General features: G+C 41.9%; 1 protein-coding gene and 1 long non-coding RNA gene across 2 annotated transcripts; one reads left to right on the top strand and one right to left on the bottom strand.

The window, feature by feature from the left end:
* Positions 1–931: 931 nt before the first annotated feature.
* On the top strand, positions 932–16,422 carry LOC122818207 (uncharacterized). Its single transcript, XR_006367703.2, has 3 exons — positions 932–1,533; positions 7,778–8,071; positions 15,581–16,422. It is a non-coding gene; the product is annotated as an uncharacterized LOC122818207 (long non-coding RNA).
* On the bottom strand, positions 12,089–13,835 carry LOC108036384 (UDP-glucosyltransferase 2). Its single transcript, XM_017112489.3, has one exon. It carries the CDS (start codon positions 13,653–13,655, stop codon positions 12,090–12,092), a length of 1,566 nt encoding a protein of 521 aa, XP_016967978.1. The 5' UTR covers positions 13,656–13,835; the 3' UTR covers position 12,089.
* Positions 16,423–18,198: the final 1,776 nt, after the last annotated feature.

The following is an 18,198-nucleotide window of genomic DNA, read 5'->3' as shown; positions in this document are numbered from 1 at the left end:
TGTCTTAATATCAATAAAAGCAGTAATTCAGAGGGCCTGAAAAATGTTTAATCTAGACATTTTTTGAATATATTATTATTAACTATTAATAATTACACCATGATTTTATATTATTTTTAGCATAATAATTATTTTTACAGAAAAATATACCAGTTTTTGTTTATACACACACAATAAATCCATAAATGTTTAAGAAAGCTCTAAAACTGTAGACTTGACTAAACTAAGTAAACCACAGTTTTCAGTGTAGGGTGCCAGCTGCTCTGCCGCTGCGCTGCTCTCGTTAATTGAGTGAACGTATCACTTTTGGGGACAGCCCGCCAGAAAGGAGGGGAAAACGAAAAAGAAATTACAACGAGATCCAAAATAAAATAAATATCAGGAATAAAGAAAACCAGATTTAGTTATTAAAATATGATAGCGTAGCCAGCACCTAACTTACGTCGTTGCCAGGAGTAACGTAAGCAGTAAAACACGTAAGCGGCAGCGTGACAAGTTTTGAAAACCATGCGGTTGCAACATGTTCGGTGCGAGCGAGATGCCAACGGATTAATAAAAACCAAGACCAATAAAATATTTTTTTTTTTTTGAGAATTGGAGAATTCTCTAAATAACTGGATTCCCCAACTCCTATACGAATTGTATAATTTTGAGGAAAGTTGCAACATGTTGAGGCAACATGTTTCGACTGTTATGTACTGGCGTTTCATATACTTGTGGGCTGTACATACAGCCCAGACAGAGACGGCACTAGCAACCGGGCGATGGCTAATATGGGCGAGAGTGAGCGGGAGCGAGAGAGACACGCGAACAGCTGTGCCAGGAGCAACAAGTTCGACGTCGTAACGTCAGCGCAGTGTCCGACGGCGACGTCGAGCGCCGGCAGCACTGGGGGGCAGAGCAAATCCCCGAATCTGAGCGTTATTAAAAATACAGTTGATCGTGGGCCTCGTGCGCCAACGGACGCAAAGTTCCAGGAAATTGGAAACAGAAACAGAAACACAAAGAAATCAGTAAATAAAGCAGAGAAAAACCTGAACCCTTGGGGAAATCAAAAGTCAAGAGGAGCGGACAAGTGCCAACGCTCGAAACTCGGTCAAGTGTTAAGAGAAATTCCCAATACGTTCTAATGAATTGCGCCTCGTGACGGGAGTGTGTGTGTGCCGAGCGATACTTTTAACACCTGCCACCGGGCTTTACGCGTGTTTCACACATTTCCAGCGCCGACGGATCGTTCCACCAGCCCGATATCACCGAAAAACACAGGCACTTAACGCGCGTTAAGGGCCCGGCGTCCAGAACCTTACACGTGTCCCCAGCGCTGACTCACTGACTCGCTGTATGCCCAAAAATTAAAAGGCAATTAAGCTAAATTTGCACTATTGATTAACATTGAAATTAGGCAATGCCCAACGTGTTAATGAAAGCCGCGTCCAAAAAAGAACACAAAGAACTCTGTGAGCGTTGACGGAAGCCAAACTTCATGTCATGATTTAATGATCGCAAGGGCCAGCGGAGAACCAAGTCGCCAAGGTAACAGATGTCAGCTTAAGTTAATAAGGGAAGGGGTTCTTAAAAAAAGTAGAAATAATTAATTATAAAAATATTAAAATAGGGAGAAATGGGTAAAGTTTAGGTGGAAAGTAAAAGATAGATATCATCAAGGAACGGATTGGGTGGCTATGGGATTTTTAAGAGGGAACTAGGGAAAACTAAACTTTACTCACTCTTATCTACTTTGACAAAACATTTCATCATTAATTCCAAAAAAAAGCTAACAAACGTTACGAAAATTATACTTTTTTCATATAAATAACTTCAACAGATAAAAAGAATTGTAATTTGCCTTTAAAACAAACTATAAAATTCAATAAAAACTCATAAAAAAAAAAATGTTATCCGTTTTAATTATAAAAGAACTTTACATGTTTTTAAATTTATGCTATGAAACTTCACGACCTTTTTCAATTATTTTTTTTATGTATCTTAGAGAATGAAATTTCCAAAGTACACCTTACAAATCCTTGCATGCATTTTTAAGATTTCCAAGCCCCCTTTTTCGTAGCTCACTTTCAACTTGATTAATCAATGAAGCCACTAAAAGTGAAAAGAGGCGGGAAATCAAAGAAGTGGGCGCCTGAAAGGGGGAGGGGATCTAATTGATAGCGCCAATATTGGGGGCAGCGCTGCGGCAGAGGCCAGGCAGAGCGAGGAAAAGGAAGCCGAGAAACCGTTACACTATGCGCGACAAAGGAATGTGTCACAGTTGAAAATCAAATCACACGTTAACGTAACGGAAAGGCAACAACGTAGCGGCCGTGGCAACATGTTTGAAGCAGCGCAGTCGGCGTCGGCGCTGGCAGTGGCCGAAGATCGTGCCTAGAGATGGTGCGTTAGCCGCCAAATCGAATAGTTATAAATGGACTAGGTTACGATATTAACGTTCAACGATTTTAATTTAAAACTTTTAAACGCAACTACATATTTGCCGAAAAGTAAATAAGCAAACTAACATTCTTCCCCCTGCCCACTCGAAGCACACGTGGTCGGCAGCGTGCTCGTGCCGCGCCGAAAACATCGCCGCCTCTCCCATCTCTAGCCGCGGGGCAGCGCAGTCGAGGCGGCACTCGCCGGCGCCGCAGCTTTCAATTCTTTTTTGGTGCTCGATCGCGACGGTCCGTTCGCTCTGCGCTGCGCTGCCCGCGCCTGTGTGTGTGCGGGCGTTATTGTGCATGTTTCCGGTGGCCGAAAAAAACGAGGAAAATAAAATGAAATAAAATAATAAACCGAGAACAACAACAGCAACAGCGGGTTCGCCGGTGTGGGTGTGTGTGCGTGTGCATCTCGCGTAACAACAATAATTGCATTTATCGGATGGCGCCAGCTTCAATTTAATTATAAATTTGTACACCAAGTACCGCTTTTTGTGCGACTTTTCCTGCCACAAAGTAGGCGTTCTGCTACATCCGCCCACCTCGTTCACTCCGCCGGGAAAATCACGCGCGCCGGTTCAAAGTTAAAGTTCGTTGGCTAACGCACACACACACACACACTCGCACACTGAGGGAGCCTGGCTTTGTTTTTGTTGCGTTCTCGGCCCACTCGAACACAGAGAAAAAATCAATACTTGTTATGGGATTAAATTCACAAAGCAAGAGGCAGCACTACGAACCCAAACCAAGAAAAAAAAAACGAGAAACGATTTAAATAAACTCGGAAAGAATTTCTTATCGCCCGGGGGGCCAATGTTCCAAGGTTTTTGTGGCCTCAGAACTTTGAGCTTCCTCTGGAAAAGGAGATTATAAAACCATGTGTAAAGCATAGAACCAGTTGGAGAAAAGTGGAGTACCCGAGCTTGCTAATTAGCAAGGACATCTGTTCACATCTTACCGGGCAGCATTAGATCCTTTTTGCAACTCTAATACTGTCAGGTAAAGATGTCGTCCGTGTCCTTAACCTTCAGTACAAACAAGCTACCAAAAAACCAAGCCAAACAAATCATAAAAGACCGGGAAAAACAAGTTTTTCAATTGTGCCTTCGCATCGCAAGGATGGGAGGAGAGCGGATGGATACTGCGGAGACAAGCGGCAGAAAATTGGTCATAAATTCTTATTTTTTGCAGCGGCAGAACGACGCGTTTTGGGATGACATCAGTGGAAAAAGAAATATTAAAAAGCGAGCGGAGAGATCGTTCCCAATTCCCATTATACCACCGTTCCCGGAGCCCGGCCGAGTCTGCAGGTAACCACCACATACCATGCCACACCATGCTCTACCAGGCCATGCCATATGGAGGAAGACAGAGAGAGATCTCTGGAGAGGAGCGGAGATCGTATAAAGACTATATTTTATGGTTCCGCTCGCCTCGGAGGCTGCTCTGCCCGCGGGTTCTTAGTTTCATCGCGGCAGCCAGCGTTTAGTGACAAAAATCGTCTTCTTTTATGATCTGCCCCTCCGTAGACCTCGCCCCATCGCTATATCCACAAGTTTACGATTATAGTCAGCTAGTAGCTTGGCTTCGCCTCCATCTTTTCCCCCCGCGAGGCCGTTAAATGCTCATAATTTGAAATTAGAGAAATGCGAAACAAGAAACCCGGCATAATCAAACAATTAAATGCTTATGAATCGCCGAAACGTGATCGGAGAAAACGCAGCTCAGTTGTTGTGATTCGGACGTGGTTAGAGTAATTGGGCGGAACTTCGGGTTGTACTCGGGGAAATTATCGCACCTGCTGGACATTAACTAAGAGATTTAGTACAGAGGCGGAAGTTAGGCATTCAACCCAGGCAATTAATGTTTTATAATAGAAACGTTTTAATTAATACTCGTTCTTGGAGTCGTTTACTAATCTTGTTTTACACGTTTATTTTACTTTTTCATTGGACTTTTATCTATAATATCTATCTATAATATGAGGTAATGCTTGAAAGCTTACATGCATCATTATGAAAAGTATTTTTTCTCACCCATGTTATTACCGAGCTCTTACATAATCCGCCTTACAAAATCTTACTTCCACCAGGCGAATTCCAAATTGATAACCGATTGTCATGTATTAGCTAATCCCAGCCTAATCACCCACTCAGTTTCTTGCATCCAAAGTAATTGATAAGACTCCGCCAGACTAGATAAGGTCTTGGAGGCTGATCCCAACCAGAGATTGCATTCGAGACTCTCGAATCTATCTCTATCTCCCGCTCTTCGTGACAACATCAATCCGCTTAGCCTGTAATAACAGACGAGGCAAACACGAATTCCAGCGAGTGCCACCTGGCAAACAAGCGACTTGATTGTCAAGAGTGTCCAGGGGAACGGGCATACCTATATTTATACGAATAGGTAGGTGCCCATGATATGTGCTTGGGCCCACACACTCGAGAGGGAGACCCTGTGTTTATGTGGAGACCCCGACCGACCCACCGACAACGGGGAGATATATGACGCAAGTGCCCAAGGAGTAGGGATCGTAAAAGCGTTTACAGGGCTTTTAAACTTTACAGTTTCTTGGCCCAGTGGGTAAGGTTTCTCGTTTCCAGGCCGCTGGGGTGGCGCGGGGGTTAATCTAATCAGGAGAACGAAAAATGCGTTAGTCGCGGTCTAGCCCGGCCGAAACGATCCCCGTAAGGCGGAACGACCAACGTAACCAGAACGAATATAACACCTGTTAATGAACTCGGCGGTGACTCTAATGAAATGTGCACACCTTCCCCTGTGCCCCTGCCTCGCTGGCTCACAAACATAAGCCCCTTCGGAGTCTTTCAATAAAAGCCTGCATAAATCAATTAAATCCACGGGATACGAGGCCCTCCCAGTCGAAACCCCTTGAATAATGCATAACCAGTTGATCCGCTGCTTTAAATACCCCGTAATATATGCCAGTTTAGAGTTCTTAGTGAAATAACAAAGTAAACTGGGTGCTATAAATGAACTACTGAGGGGATCTATGGCTTATTTCATAATTCCATAGAACATTCTCAGTAGTCCAGCGGCTTTATTAACTTAGGAACAACCGAACTGCGGAGTCAGCACTCGTGCGACAATTTCACAAGCCACAACTGATTGCGGCTCTGTGCGCCGGCCAATCTACAATTTAAATCGGCCAATAGAAGGTCCAGTGTTGATAGGAAAGCACTTCACAGCCGTACAGCCAGCTCTTGATATCCACATGGCTCTACACGATAATGTCGCGTTCACACCACAGCCCCAGAACACCCCCACTTGAGCTGAATAGAAAAAAAAACCGAATAAAAAACAATAACGACCCATTGAAAGTCGCACAGAGCCCGGCCAGACAATCGATTCTGTCGGTGGCCAGGGGCTAAAATGTTGAAATTAATTTCATACGGCCGCATATCTCACCTCCAACATCTGATTCGAGTTGGCCAGGTGTGGGTTTCTAGAGTGCGGCACCTCACCTGCCCACCGTTGGCTTACTAATTATTTGTAACCGATTGGAAAGCTAATCAACGCTGACCAATAAAAAGAGTACAGAACTGGGATGGGTCTATAAATATACCGTCTTTAGTCTAGTCCCCTGAAAATCTAATCAGCTTTAGCCCATAAAAGTGCCCGGAGAGACCGGTGGGAAAGGGCTACGAACGCAGTTTCTTTGGCCAGTTCCCACTACTTTGAAAATCGGAAGAGGAAAAGTCCTAGGCGTCATCGTATCTAAGCACTTTGTATGGTATATGGAGAGGTGCTGTATCTAATCAAGGCGCAAGGCGGTTCTATCTAATCAAGTGCGTGAGGAGAGTATCTAATCGTCCAGGGATAGGAGATACTATAAGTGGACAGCTTTTTTTGACCGGGCATTGGGCTATTCGTAAGAAAACGAGTGGGTTTTGGATGAGTTTAACTAAAATAGAAAGAGCTACAAATCGTTTTTCACCTCTTTAAATTCATTCATTCAAGTAATATAAGTATCATAAACGTTATTATAATAGCACTCTTATAATAAATATTTAGTACAGAGAACCCAGCAATATGATCAGTTCTATAAGTAATCAACTAAGGTACCTTTAGGTGATGAGTGTAATCTTAATTTAACATTACAATCTATCAATAAAAATGCTTTTATGTCTACCATATATCACTTTCAATGTTTGTCTTTCAATGATCATATCTTCCACGGTAACAGGGGAAGGGAACTGGGAGGAGCTGAGCTCAAATCAAAATATTGAGCATGATTTATAAATTACGGGCTGTAATATAATGCGCCTTGACATGATAATGGAGGCGAGACCAATGGAAGAAAGAAAGGCAGCCAAGAGGCGATGAACTGCAGGAATGAAATGGGCGTAAATCAATTAAGACGACCCAACAAAGCAATCAGGCTGTATTAACAATTCTGGTGTGAATGAAATGTCATAAAAGGCTTGCGCGAAGTCATGCCCTGTCAGTCTTCAAATTGATCGTGTCACAGTCAGGGGGAACTCCCGAAAATGCATTCGATAGAGCCTCAAATTGAACCTAATTGTTTCTCGCTCAGTCGGCTTGGATGTCTCCTAATGAACTTACCATGTCGAATGCGATAGCCAAAGATTGGTAACTGGAGTGCTGCCGAATGGTTCGGCTCTTTCAACTCCGCATTTTTCCCCTTCCCTGTGCATTAATTAGTTATACACTAATTTCCAATTCCGATTTCAGTCATGCAAATGTTAATTGACCACTTAAGTTAAAACTTCATAATGATCGTTAATAATACCGAAGGGGGCAGCAGGAGTGGAGCGTGGCTGCGACAACTGTGGCCGAAAGAACAGGTTCAAAGCCCTAACTAGCCAGGTCCAAAACTCGTAAAAGATATGCAACCAATACACACACATCGTGGCCTCACCTTTGCGACTCTGCGACTCTGCTGACGATGGGATCTTGAGAAACTCGAGCCCCTCCAGAGCCCCGGGCTCTTAACTGTGCATTAATGATCTTCTCGGCTAGCTCATTTATATACTTTGGGCAGCGACAAGGTGGAATCTCTGGGCGAAAATAGTTTGTAACTTTGGTGTAAAAAGTAACACAGCCTGGCTAAGATACGTGGTTACTTCAGAACCTGTCCAGACTTGGGATCATATGGAAAGTATCTTGTTTTCCGTCGTTCTCAAACCGATTACATTAAACTTTGGTTTGGAAAGTACCATTTTTATAATCCTTAAAATGTATACCTCTGTTTTATTCTTATAACTTTATTTGCGAGCTAAAGCTTGAGCAACGTATGAGCTTAGAGATGATATCATCTGGTATCTTGTAAAACTAATGGCCCTTTTACGATCTGTTTCCAGTTCATTTACAAAATGCAATTGAATTCCCAACAGCTATCTAAATTGATCAAGTGGTCAGCTGGGGGAAGTGGAACCCGAAGTGCAAGCTCATGGCTCATAATCAAGGGCAATGAAAGCTATTTTCTGCTGGCCCAACTTGATTGCCCTGCCCGCGCCGACAGGTGAAGCCAAAAGGAGGCGATCTCCGGACTGGTGACTCGTGCCGCCGAAACAATGCCGCTGGGAGAGGTCTCCCAGTTTCAGGTTCCCAGTTTCTAGAGCTAGCGCAACTAACTCAGCGCCTCTTGCCCACAGGTAATTGAACGCTGCCCCCACTCCGCCGACTCCAGACGAGCTACTGTGTGTCCCTATCCCATGGCTCTTTGGCACGCCTGCTCTTTAGCGATGGTCTGCCGTGCACAGGAAGAAAGGGGAAGTTGTCTTTAATAGAATACTATATTTATTCAAGTACTGCACTTTATAGTAACACTAACAACAAACAAGAAACAGTATCATAATATTAAGAACATAATCCTTACATCAAGAACAATATCATAATATTTAAAATTCCTTATATTAAGAACATTATGATAATATCAAGAACATTTTGGTTGGATCAAATCTTTTTTAAACTACTATTTTTTTCAACAAACGGTATCATAATATTAAGAACATAACCCTTACATCAAGAACATTATCAAAATATTTAAAATTCCTTATATTAAGAACATTTTGATAATATCAAGAACATTTTGGTTGGATCAAATCTGTTTTAAACTACTATTTTTTTTTAACAAACGGTATCATAATATTATATCAAGAACATTATCATAATATTTGAAATCCCTATATTAAGAAAATTATGATAATATCAAGAACATTTTGGTTGGATCAAATCTTTTTTAAAAGTACTATTTCTTTCTAAAAAAATTAAACATTTCTCTGTCTGGAAATGCAATTGCAAGTGGAGCTCAGGCTGGAATGGGCATGTGTATCGGTCCGCTGGTTCAGCATCGTTGGGGTGCATCAAATTAGCATTGTTCCCAGAGCCACTGAGCTTTAAAGTCTGGGGAAGTGGCCGTATTTAGGGGCAAAAATACTCGAATTTCCTGGAGACATTTAAGGGATAAAAGATCTTACAACTATAAATTGTGTATAATACTAGATTGAAATCTATAACAAGTCGCGCTTGTGTCCGTTTCTTTATTAGGGTACTTCATGTTTTATTTTCGATTTATAAATGTACGTAATAATTTACCAGGCGATCACTGCAAAATAATAAAGATAAAGGGGCACTTCACTCTTTCAGGCCAGTTGCCAAATATATTTTAAATGAGTAAATATAGATATGTCATGAGATAGGTATTTCTTGCTAGCCAAAGAGGGTTCCAAAAACAAATAACTAACGATACAAGCTACTTCTTAAAATGGATTAGGCCAATTACACGGAGACATAGTTCAAGCTTCAAATTCAATTATGGCAAAAAACATATTTCACAGAGTCGAGCATTAATAACCCGGCTGGCAATTTGCATTCGTTATCCAATATATTTATGGATTGGGGCCACTCTAGCGCCACCTGGCGGCGCGCCTCGCGTATGGCTAATCGTTCGGTCTGGTAATTAAAAAGTTCGCTTTTCCAGCTCGTTTTCCGCTGCCCCCCAAACGGGCTCTTATCTCTCGACTAATGGAATAATTAGCCTCAACGTGGTTAAACTAATTTTTATCTCGGGCTGGCACAAGCTGATGGCTACGGGCACTCCAGCGAAATATGTCGGATACTTTTCCCGATTCGCTGGCAAGCTCAGTGAGCAATTAGCGGCCAGGAAAATGATCCGGAGGCTGGTCCGGCATGGTTATGAATATGCATGGACAACTGCTTTATAAGTGAACTCTACGCCCCTCACTATATGGCATCTGGTTATATGCACTTACCCGTACCTCAGACGCCTAACAGCCATCAACTGCGGCTGTGTACGTAGACGTTTAACACGTAAAAAATTATATAAATTTGCATAGAAATTGCAATGAACCTTAACTCGAATGTGGAAGAACATCTAGCAACAGGTTAATGGTAACACTAGTCAGCCGGTCAGTTGGGGTTACATACTTTAACAGGGTAGATGTTAAAAACAGATTAGAAATTTTGTTATTATTTTTTCAAATATTTCAAAAAGGGCTTAAAAACCCCTTATTTAACATGTTTTGTAAGACCGTATCACAAAAAAACAATTTTAAAAATAAATAAATTTATAATGTTTCCCATTTCCGGTAATGAGAAAGAGTTTCCGGTGATAGGGTTGTTACTTCATGTCAAAAGGTTCAACAACAAAAGCAACCATTCTTGATTCTTGTAATAAAGAAATTCTTCACCCCTTAGTTAAAAAAACGTTCATACTCCCTGCTGACTAGTGTAACCATTAAGTAGTAGTCGCTCAAGCAGTTATCGTAATTATTAGCATGCTAGTTGTTGTTGGCAACAGCAGACTTTTGAACCCGCTGACTCTCAACGCACACAAACCCACCGCAAGTGTGTTTTAAATGGAAAGCAAAGCGAGTGAAATTAGGTAAAAATTTGTTCATCTACGGCGGCCAGCTACTGTTGGCCAGTGTACATGCATTTGGGCCTGGCCCGAACGGCCAAATGGTTTCTTATATTGTATTTTTCGCCTGTTATTTATAGCGCAGAATTCTGTAGCAAGTTTGCCGCCGCCGAGGAGTCCGAGGAGTCAAGAGCACGCTGTATGGGATATTCGAAGGCGCAGCCGCGGCAACGGCAACAGAGTTATTAATGCTTGGAATTTTCATAATCGAAACGAGTTTTCGAGCAGTGGAGTGGCGCGCAGGGGCGGGCAGGCTGCAGAGTTATGGCCATGGCAAGGCGGACCGAGCACACTCCTGGCGCGAACAGGTGAAGCGTTTAGCTGCGCGACTCTGAGACTCTGAGACTATGGGACTGTGGACTCGGCTCCTCGGCGGGCACGGAGAAAAACGCACAAATTTGCCATAAATTAGATACGGCAACGAACATTTTATGACTTTCTCAACAAATGCTATTTTACCATTGTGTTCTTTCGAAAAGGTTACACTTGTCTCTTATCATAAACATGCTCTGCTCAAAGCACTTTTCATTGAAGCGAAAAAAATTAGCAATAAAAATATAAAAATAAATGTATTATAAAAAATTATATATATTATAAATAAATATATATAGTAGTTAAAAGGAAGATAATAAGGTTTTACATGACATTGAATTAACTAGCTAACCATTTAAATATTTATAGTATAATATTTTTGAATTTCAAGGAATACTATTAAAAAATTCAATGTTAAAATGTATTGTATGGATTAAAAAATTCAATTAAGTGTTCAACGCCTGAGTCTGGAAGTTTTGATAAAACACAATAATTGTAGATACGCAACTTATCGTTTCCTAAGAAAATCTTTGGAAGTGAAATATTATACTCAACTGTAGTTGTTATACTTTTTCGCTGTGTGCAAGACCCAACTCCCCAAGCTCGACTCCAATTGGCCCGAGTGGCCCCTGGTTGGACTTTGTGCACATGCCAACATCTTGGCATGGAAAAAAGTTGTGATCGGGTCACTAATTTGTTGAATTTGACAGAGCTTGATTTCTTTTTCAGATGTGTTGCTACAAGGACAGAGAAACTATTGACCGCAAAGAAAAAAGATGGTTTGAGGTGTACTTTAGTCAGGACAAAAGAGCTTAGACACAGGCCAAGATCCGCTCCAAAAATAGCACTGACTTATGCAAATGCTGGACAATCGCTTTCCAGCCGGTCGATCGCATGCGAACCTCATAATGCCATCGCCATCGCCAGTGGCATTGCAGGTAGCCGAATGAATGAACAACCTGCTCAGGAGACCTGCGGTAAGGGCAAGGCTGTAATTTGCTTAAAAGCAGCGAACAAATAAAGGGTTTCAATGGCTGCCCGGCCCCCAGACAGACAGCGATATCGAAGGGCAGGAGGGGTCTGCATCTGGCTCTGACTCTGACTCTGGATCTGCGAGGGCTCTCGGCTGTCTTCTTATGAGGCCGGCCGACAGCTGCCTGCCTGGACTCAGACAGTTCACGTCAGACTAGGACTAGGATCATCATATGTGGCTTTAATTGGGACATGTGCCCAATGTGGGGTGCATACTTCTTTCTATAAGCATTTAAGAATGGTAGAAACACTTGGGAAAAATAATAATCCTCCTTCAATTGTAACCGTTAGTACATAAAGTTAAAAATTATATTTTTTGACTTAACTAACTAAGAACAGAGTATCTGAAGGAACTTTCTTTTGTTTTGTGTTCAACACGTGCTATTTCATTGTTCCTTTTTGGAGCCTAATACATTTGTTTTTCCAGGCACCTTGCTCAGCGCGAAATTTGCAATACGACGAGTAAGATGAAATATGAAGAGCACAATGGTTAGAATAAGAGTATAGATATCGAGGTTGTGAAGCTCAATAAAACTCATGTGCACCGCAGGACTCTGTAAATGTGGGGCGCCATGATGTCTCAGGACGTAGTTCGTCCAGTACACAACCGTCTGCCTTGGAGTAAGGGGTCGATCTCTGTACAGGGCGGAGAATTTCTGAACAGCCTGGCTGTACTTAGCGTTCTCCAGCACTTCCTTGATGGCTCTCCGGAAACTGTCTTCTGTAATAGCCTGAAGTTCGAGGGCCACACCATTTCCCAACTTGACCATTACGTCCGCGTTCAAGGGATGATCTCCGAAAATGGGCAGGGCCACCATGGGTACGCCATGGTACTGTGATTCGGTGATGCTGTTCTTTCCGGCATGTGTGACAAAGAGTTTGGTATTGCGATGCGCCAGGATGTCATCTTGGGGCAGCCAGCTCTTATATAGAATGTTGGAGGCGTTTCCAGGGGTGTTCAGCAAGTCCTCCCACTTCCAGATAACGTTTTCCTTCAAGCCGGATAGGACTTTAAACATTTTCCCGACAATTTCTGGCTTCACCATAACGCTTTTGATGTTCGAGCCAAATGAGACAAAGATGGCTCCCTGGGTAGACCTATCTAAAAACTGATCAATATCCTCGGGCAATGGATCTGGCTGCTCCTTCACCTGAATGCCGCCAATCTCAATTATAGCGGGCACCAGAGGTCTGACTTTACCGTCCCTGATCATATGGGAGCCGACAAAGGCCAGGGAAATATTCCTTCTCATCTCACTTAGGGAGGGGAAATCTTTTTCGAAAAAGATTTTGTTATAAATTCGGGTAACTTTGTAATCGAATAGTATCGTCAAGTACTGGAGAATCACATGTTTGACCATGTTCTCAGCCCGTTTAAGAAAGGACATGGGTTGAGTTGCAAAAGTGGATTCATTAGGTACGTACGAAATCTCTGAGGGATTCGCTACAAACTGATCAATCATCGTGTTGGTCGGTGTCATCCAGTCTATAATTACCGGAACCTTCAGCTTGGCGGCAACTCCCAACTGGAAGTCGTTGTAGAAGAAGCCCAATATCATCAAATCGAATTTAGTGTCGTAAACGCGCAGGAATCTCGGATCGGAGAGCAGATCAGCCTGGGAATCGACCATCACATCCAGTTCATTTAAGAGGAGATACCTAGTACTTATGACGTCGTTCTTACTCTTGGCCATACTGGACATTTCGCTTACTAGAGTGCGTTCTTGTTCCTTTGTCACTGGCACCAGAATCAGATGTATATCCTTGTGCATCTGCTCGGGCCGAAGCATCGACACCACAGTCACATTATGTCCTGCTTCGGCCAGAGCATTGGCCGTCGCCATGTGAATAATAAGATGCGAGGGACTGAGGGCACTGTAGATACCCAGAATATTTGCTCCCTGGCTGGCAGCCACGACTGCGAGGAGCCACAAGATCAAGGAGCCAGCCATTCTTCGATCAATACCAAATGTAAACTGATTCGATTGTTTTCCCAACAGTCTTTTCTAACTGACGAAAGATTGGTTCACACTGGGGAGCATCATCTATTGACTGAAGGCCTTTATATTGGCCTTATATTGGCAACCGGTCCTCTAAGCGTGTTATACCTGTTAAAAGAGTGTAACAGGGTGTTTTGTATTCTTCAGAAAATAGGTAACAGGTGTTCTTGATCAGGATCACTAGCCGAGTCGAACTAGCCAAGTCCCTATGTTCAACTATTGCGCTGTCTGTCCGTCCGTATGAACGGTGTGATCTTGTAAACTATAAAAGCTAGAATACTTGGATTAACTTAAATCAGCCCACAAACCGCCGTAAACTTTGGGGCTAGCAGTTTGAAAACTTATCCATTACCGTTTACAGACCATTCATTAAGTAGCTAAGAATGTATCGCTGCCTAGATATGCATCTTCCTTTAGCTGAGTGAGGGGTTCTGATAGTCGTGATACAGTTTACCTTCTTATCATACTTACTTTTGGAGTCACTAAAATTCGTCAACCCTTTATTTAAATTATGCAAATTATCAATGTCTTTTGTTAAAAGCAGCCAGCATGTGGAATTAATGAGTGAATTGAAATACCAGAAAAATTCTGGTAAAAAAGCTTTCGTCTGATAAAGAGATTAACAATCATAAATGCTGTTGACATTAAATTTTATCATTTAATTATAATTTGGATTTTTATTTGTAAAATAAATTATATTCCCTAACCAAAATGTTTTCAGCTGCCATTTAATTTTTCTTTGCTTTGCTTTTCCCTGCTTATCAGCGTTATTAGCCTCTATTTTCGAAAATTCTCCCAGAAGTTGGACTCTGGAGACTGCTACATTGCTCCAAAGCGCTGAATTGAAGTAGAAAAACTGATAACGACTTTGGCAGAAATTGGAAATCAATTGGGACCCACAGCGGAGCCCGAGAAATTTCTGCCAGAAATCCATTTAAATATCGGAGTGCCACGGGAAAGCAAGGGGTCTCTGCTGATAAATGCCCAAAGGCTGCCAAGCGCGACGTCGATAAAACAAATGAAGAAAATCCAAACGGCGCTACGCTGGGGCAGAGAAGAAATGGACGGGAAGAGAGGTCCACAATTCCGTTTGGCTTATCGCAAATACGCGGCGAATGAGCCAGGAATTTATTCATAAGCATAAATATTCCCGGGACCCCGGAACAGGTCCGTGAGTCGAGTTCATTTGAACTCCAGTTCACGCAACAATCTTGCACCGCGCAGGCAGCACAAGAAGTGCTGGCGAACAGGAGATTATTTAAGTATTTATTAAATTGCGACTCACCCAAGTGGCCGGCAGACGATGGCCAATCTGCACGATAATCATGGGGTGTGAAAAATTTATGGGAGCCGCCGCCGCGCACGCGCAGAACAGAAAAGCCCAGCCAAAACCCAGAAAGGGAAAAGGCCAACCGAAGCGCCGCAGAATCGGACAGCATAATGAATATATATGAATCTGCATAGGGGTGGGACGAGTTCATGAAAAATAAATACAAGGAGAGGTAATGGCGGGGATTAACCCACCATAACAGAGCTGTAAGAAAATAGAATTGATGGTTCGATCAAGTATAAGCTTAAAACCAGATTATTAGAATTATATATTCCTTATATGGATTCTTTAATAATTGTTAATAATATTAATATAATAGTAAAAATATTCAATGAGCTAAGTTTCCTAAGTTGATAAATAATATAGTCATATTTCATATATAATGAATATTATTCGCAGTATAATAATCTTGATTTCCATGAACCCTGCGCCAAAATGTTCTTAATGATGTCCTGCCTAAATACATTTCGTGCCACCCTAATGTATCTGCAAATTGGTGTCAGAACAAGTGAAACTCTCATAACATTTGATTTGTGTTTTTTTGCAGATCGATGGGTGGATGGATAGATGGACGGATGGATCGGCAACGGCTTGAGTCATCAAACTGGCTAAGTGCCCCGGCTGGGCTGTCAGCTGGGCTATTCTTTTGGCCAGCTCGATCAGATTTATGGCCTGTTAAAACGTCCGCCGCCAAGTGCCAGGCAATTGGTTAAAAGCTACAAGCGCCCGAGATGCAACACACTCGATAACAAAGGCCGCAACAAACAGGCAAAGGGGCAAACAAAACCGCAAGAGGAACGCGCCACATGTCCAAAAAAGGATCCGCAAGGAGCCGATTCGGAGTTCATAAATAAAAGATGGCAAAGCCTCGAAAAGGGCTTAAACAATGGACCGCAAGGCCTTTCGCATCGAAATCCCAGAGAGGAAGCCAGGCCACAGACGGCATGCGCAGATCGAAACTTAAATATGCAGGCGTGACTTATTTAGGACAAATTGTTTGATTTTCGTTTCGTAATAAAAAGAATATTGAGAGGGTTTAAATGGAAGAAGGTTAACAGGTTCATTTGGGAAGGGAACCCTGCAGAAAGGGGAATATCAAGTTTGGAGAAGGAACTTCAAGAAATAATGGAAGAAAGATAATAAAAGTCTTTAGTTCAATAAATCTTTTCTGGATTTAGCTTAATCTAAATAATAATATAATAATAAAAATCTAAATTATAATAATTTATAGAGTATTAAGACTGTATTTTTAAAGAGGGAATATATTTGGTTGGACAATCAATGATTATATTGGATGATATTCAAGAACTATTCTGTTACGGATACAGTAATAAAAACATTTTAGTGTTTTTTCTATTTAATATAGTATATTCTAAGACTTACAATGTTATGCCAATCGATTAAATTCAGTTTGAAATCTTTTCATATTAATATTACATTTTGGTTACTTTATCCAAAAATACTAATATTTAAGTTCAATTTTAAAATTACAAAACAAAAATTAATAATTTTAATTATTATTTAAATTTCTTTTATATTAAGGTGTACCATGTTATTTATTTATTTATTAAAGATGATAGTAAAGAAGGTGTACCATGTTACCACGTACCATGTCTTTCTATTGATTACCTACTCCCTTCATATTATTTCGACTACATACTTGAAGATTTACCCACGACATCTGTCGCGGCCTTTGAGAGTTTCTCACGCCGCCAAGGAGTTAGGTACATCCCCAACCCGAAATCCATGCGAGTCCTCTCATATACACATCGCCGATAACTGGAGGCGATGGGGAGAGGGAACTCCGGCCTGGTCGGGGTAATATGACACCTTCGAGACATCGCCCAGGACAAGTGTCTAGGCGGCAGATTAGGCTGTGCAGCGGAGAGCATGAGGCAGGACACGCATGATTTGAGGAGGGGTAGCGCTCGGAGGGGCGGCGAGAAGAAGGTCGTTGGTCCGCATCGAAGTCGATACTATCATCGACAGATCGGAGCTCTGGGACTGCGACTTCACTTGCTTACGACTAGCTCGGTGAGTCCCCGGAGACGGGCAGCCAATGGTTCTTCTTCTGGCTATTTTGAATATTTAATTCCGTGACACTCAGCCGGTCCTTCAAACCGAAAATGCCCCTCTCTCGGCGATATACTCTTCTTCGGCTGCTCCGGGCATAATTAAAATTTATGGCCAGTGCGCTTCGAGTCAATTCATTAGTCGCCCCCTAGACGGGGCCTAATTAAAAAGTTTCATAAATTCCCAAACTCCAGCCACCTGTTGATCGGCCGTAAAGCGTTAGTGTGCGTGACTAATTCTTTGAGCTATAAAGTGTTTTGAGTAGGGTCAAGCCGATCAGGCAGGCCAAATTGTAGGTCAAATGGGGTTAGTGGTTAATAGATACCGGGAGAATAACGTAAATGCAAACTTAACGAAGACTCTAGCAGGCATGTGCACAACTAACTCCGTTCTATTTGGTTAAAAACTATTATATATTTTGCCTAATATTAACAAAGTAGTCAACGGCTGTATTTTTTAAGACAATAAAATTTAATTCATATAAAAGAAGGTTCCAGTTTCTATTAAGGTACTTAAGAATTCTAACGTAGTTAAGTTGTAAGTTGTCACACCTCAGATAACTCCGATTTCACCATCATTATTTGGGAAGAAGAATCCCTAAAAATATCATTTTAGTATAGTAAATTTGTAGTATATTATATTTTTAGTATAGAGTACAGTATAGTTTGTATAAACAAGAAAAATCTTTAAATATTATATAAAACCCATTCAAACACTTTGCAATTACGAAATAATTAGGTTGAATATCTACAGAAATATACAGATAAATCAAGCTGATCAGCAGATAAATTAGGTGCTTAAAGGATTAAAGTATTTTTCTGAAGAAACAGGATCATAGTAAGAACAGGTTAGTTCCGGTTATCTAAATCCTGTTTTCCTGCACGCATCGTTATTGGATTTCAATGGGGAAAATACAAATTATGACGGGTTTGCCGGGCGAAAGAAGCCAAGGAACTAAGCGGAGACAAGGACAGGAATGTCAAGTGGCAAGTGCAACATGTCCCCCAGAGTACCCCCGCCCGTAACCCAGTCCCTATGCCGAAGTCATTAGCATGCGAAAGGCAGCCAGAGACACAGCCACGGCCAGATCCA

The sequence above is a fragment of the Drosophila biarmipes genome, chromosome 2R (assembly GCF_025231255.1).
Source record: "Drosophila biarmipes strain raj3 chromosome 2R, RU_DBia_V1.1, whole genome shotgun sequence".
Classification (NCBI taxonomy): domain Eukaryota; kingdom Metazoa; phylum Arthropoda; class Insecta; order Diptera; family Drosophilidae; genus Drosophila; species Drosophila biarmipes.
Note: the sequence above shows the minus strand (reverse complement) of the source record. Positions and strands in the feature narration are given on the sequence as shown.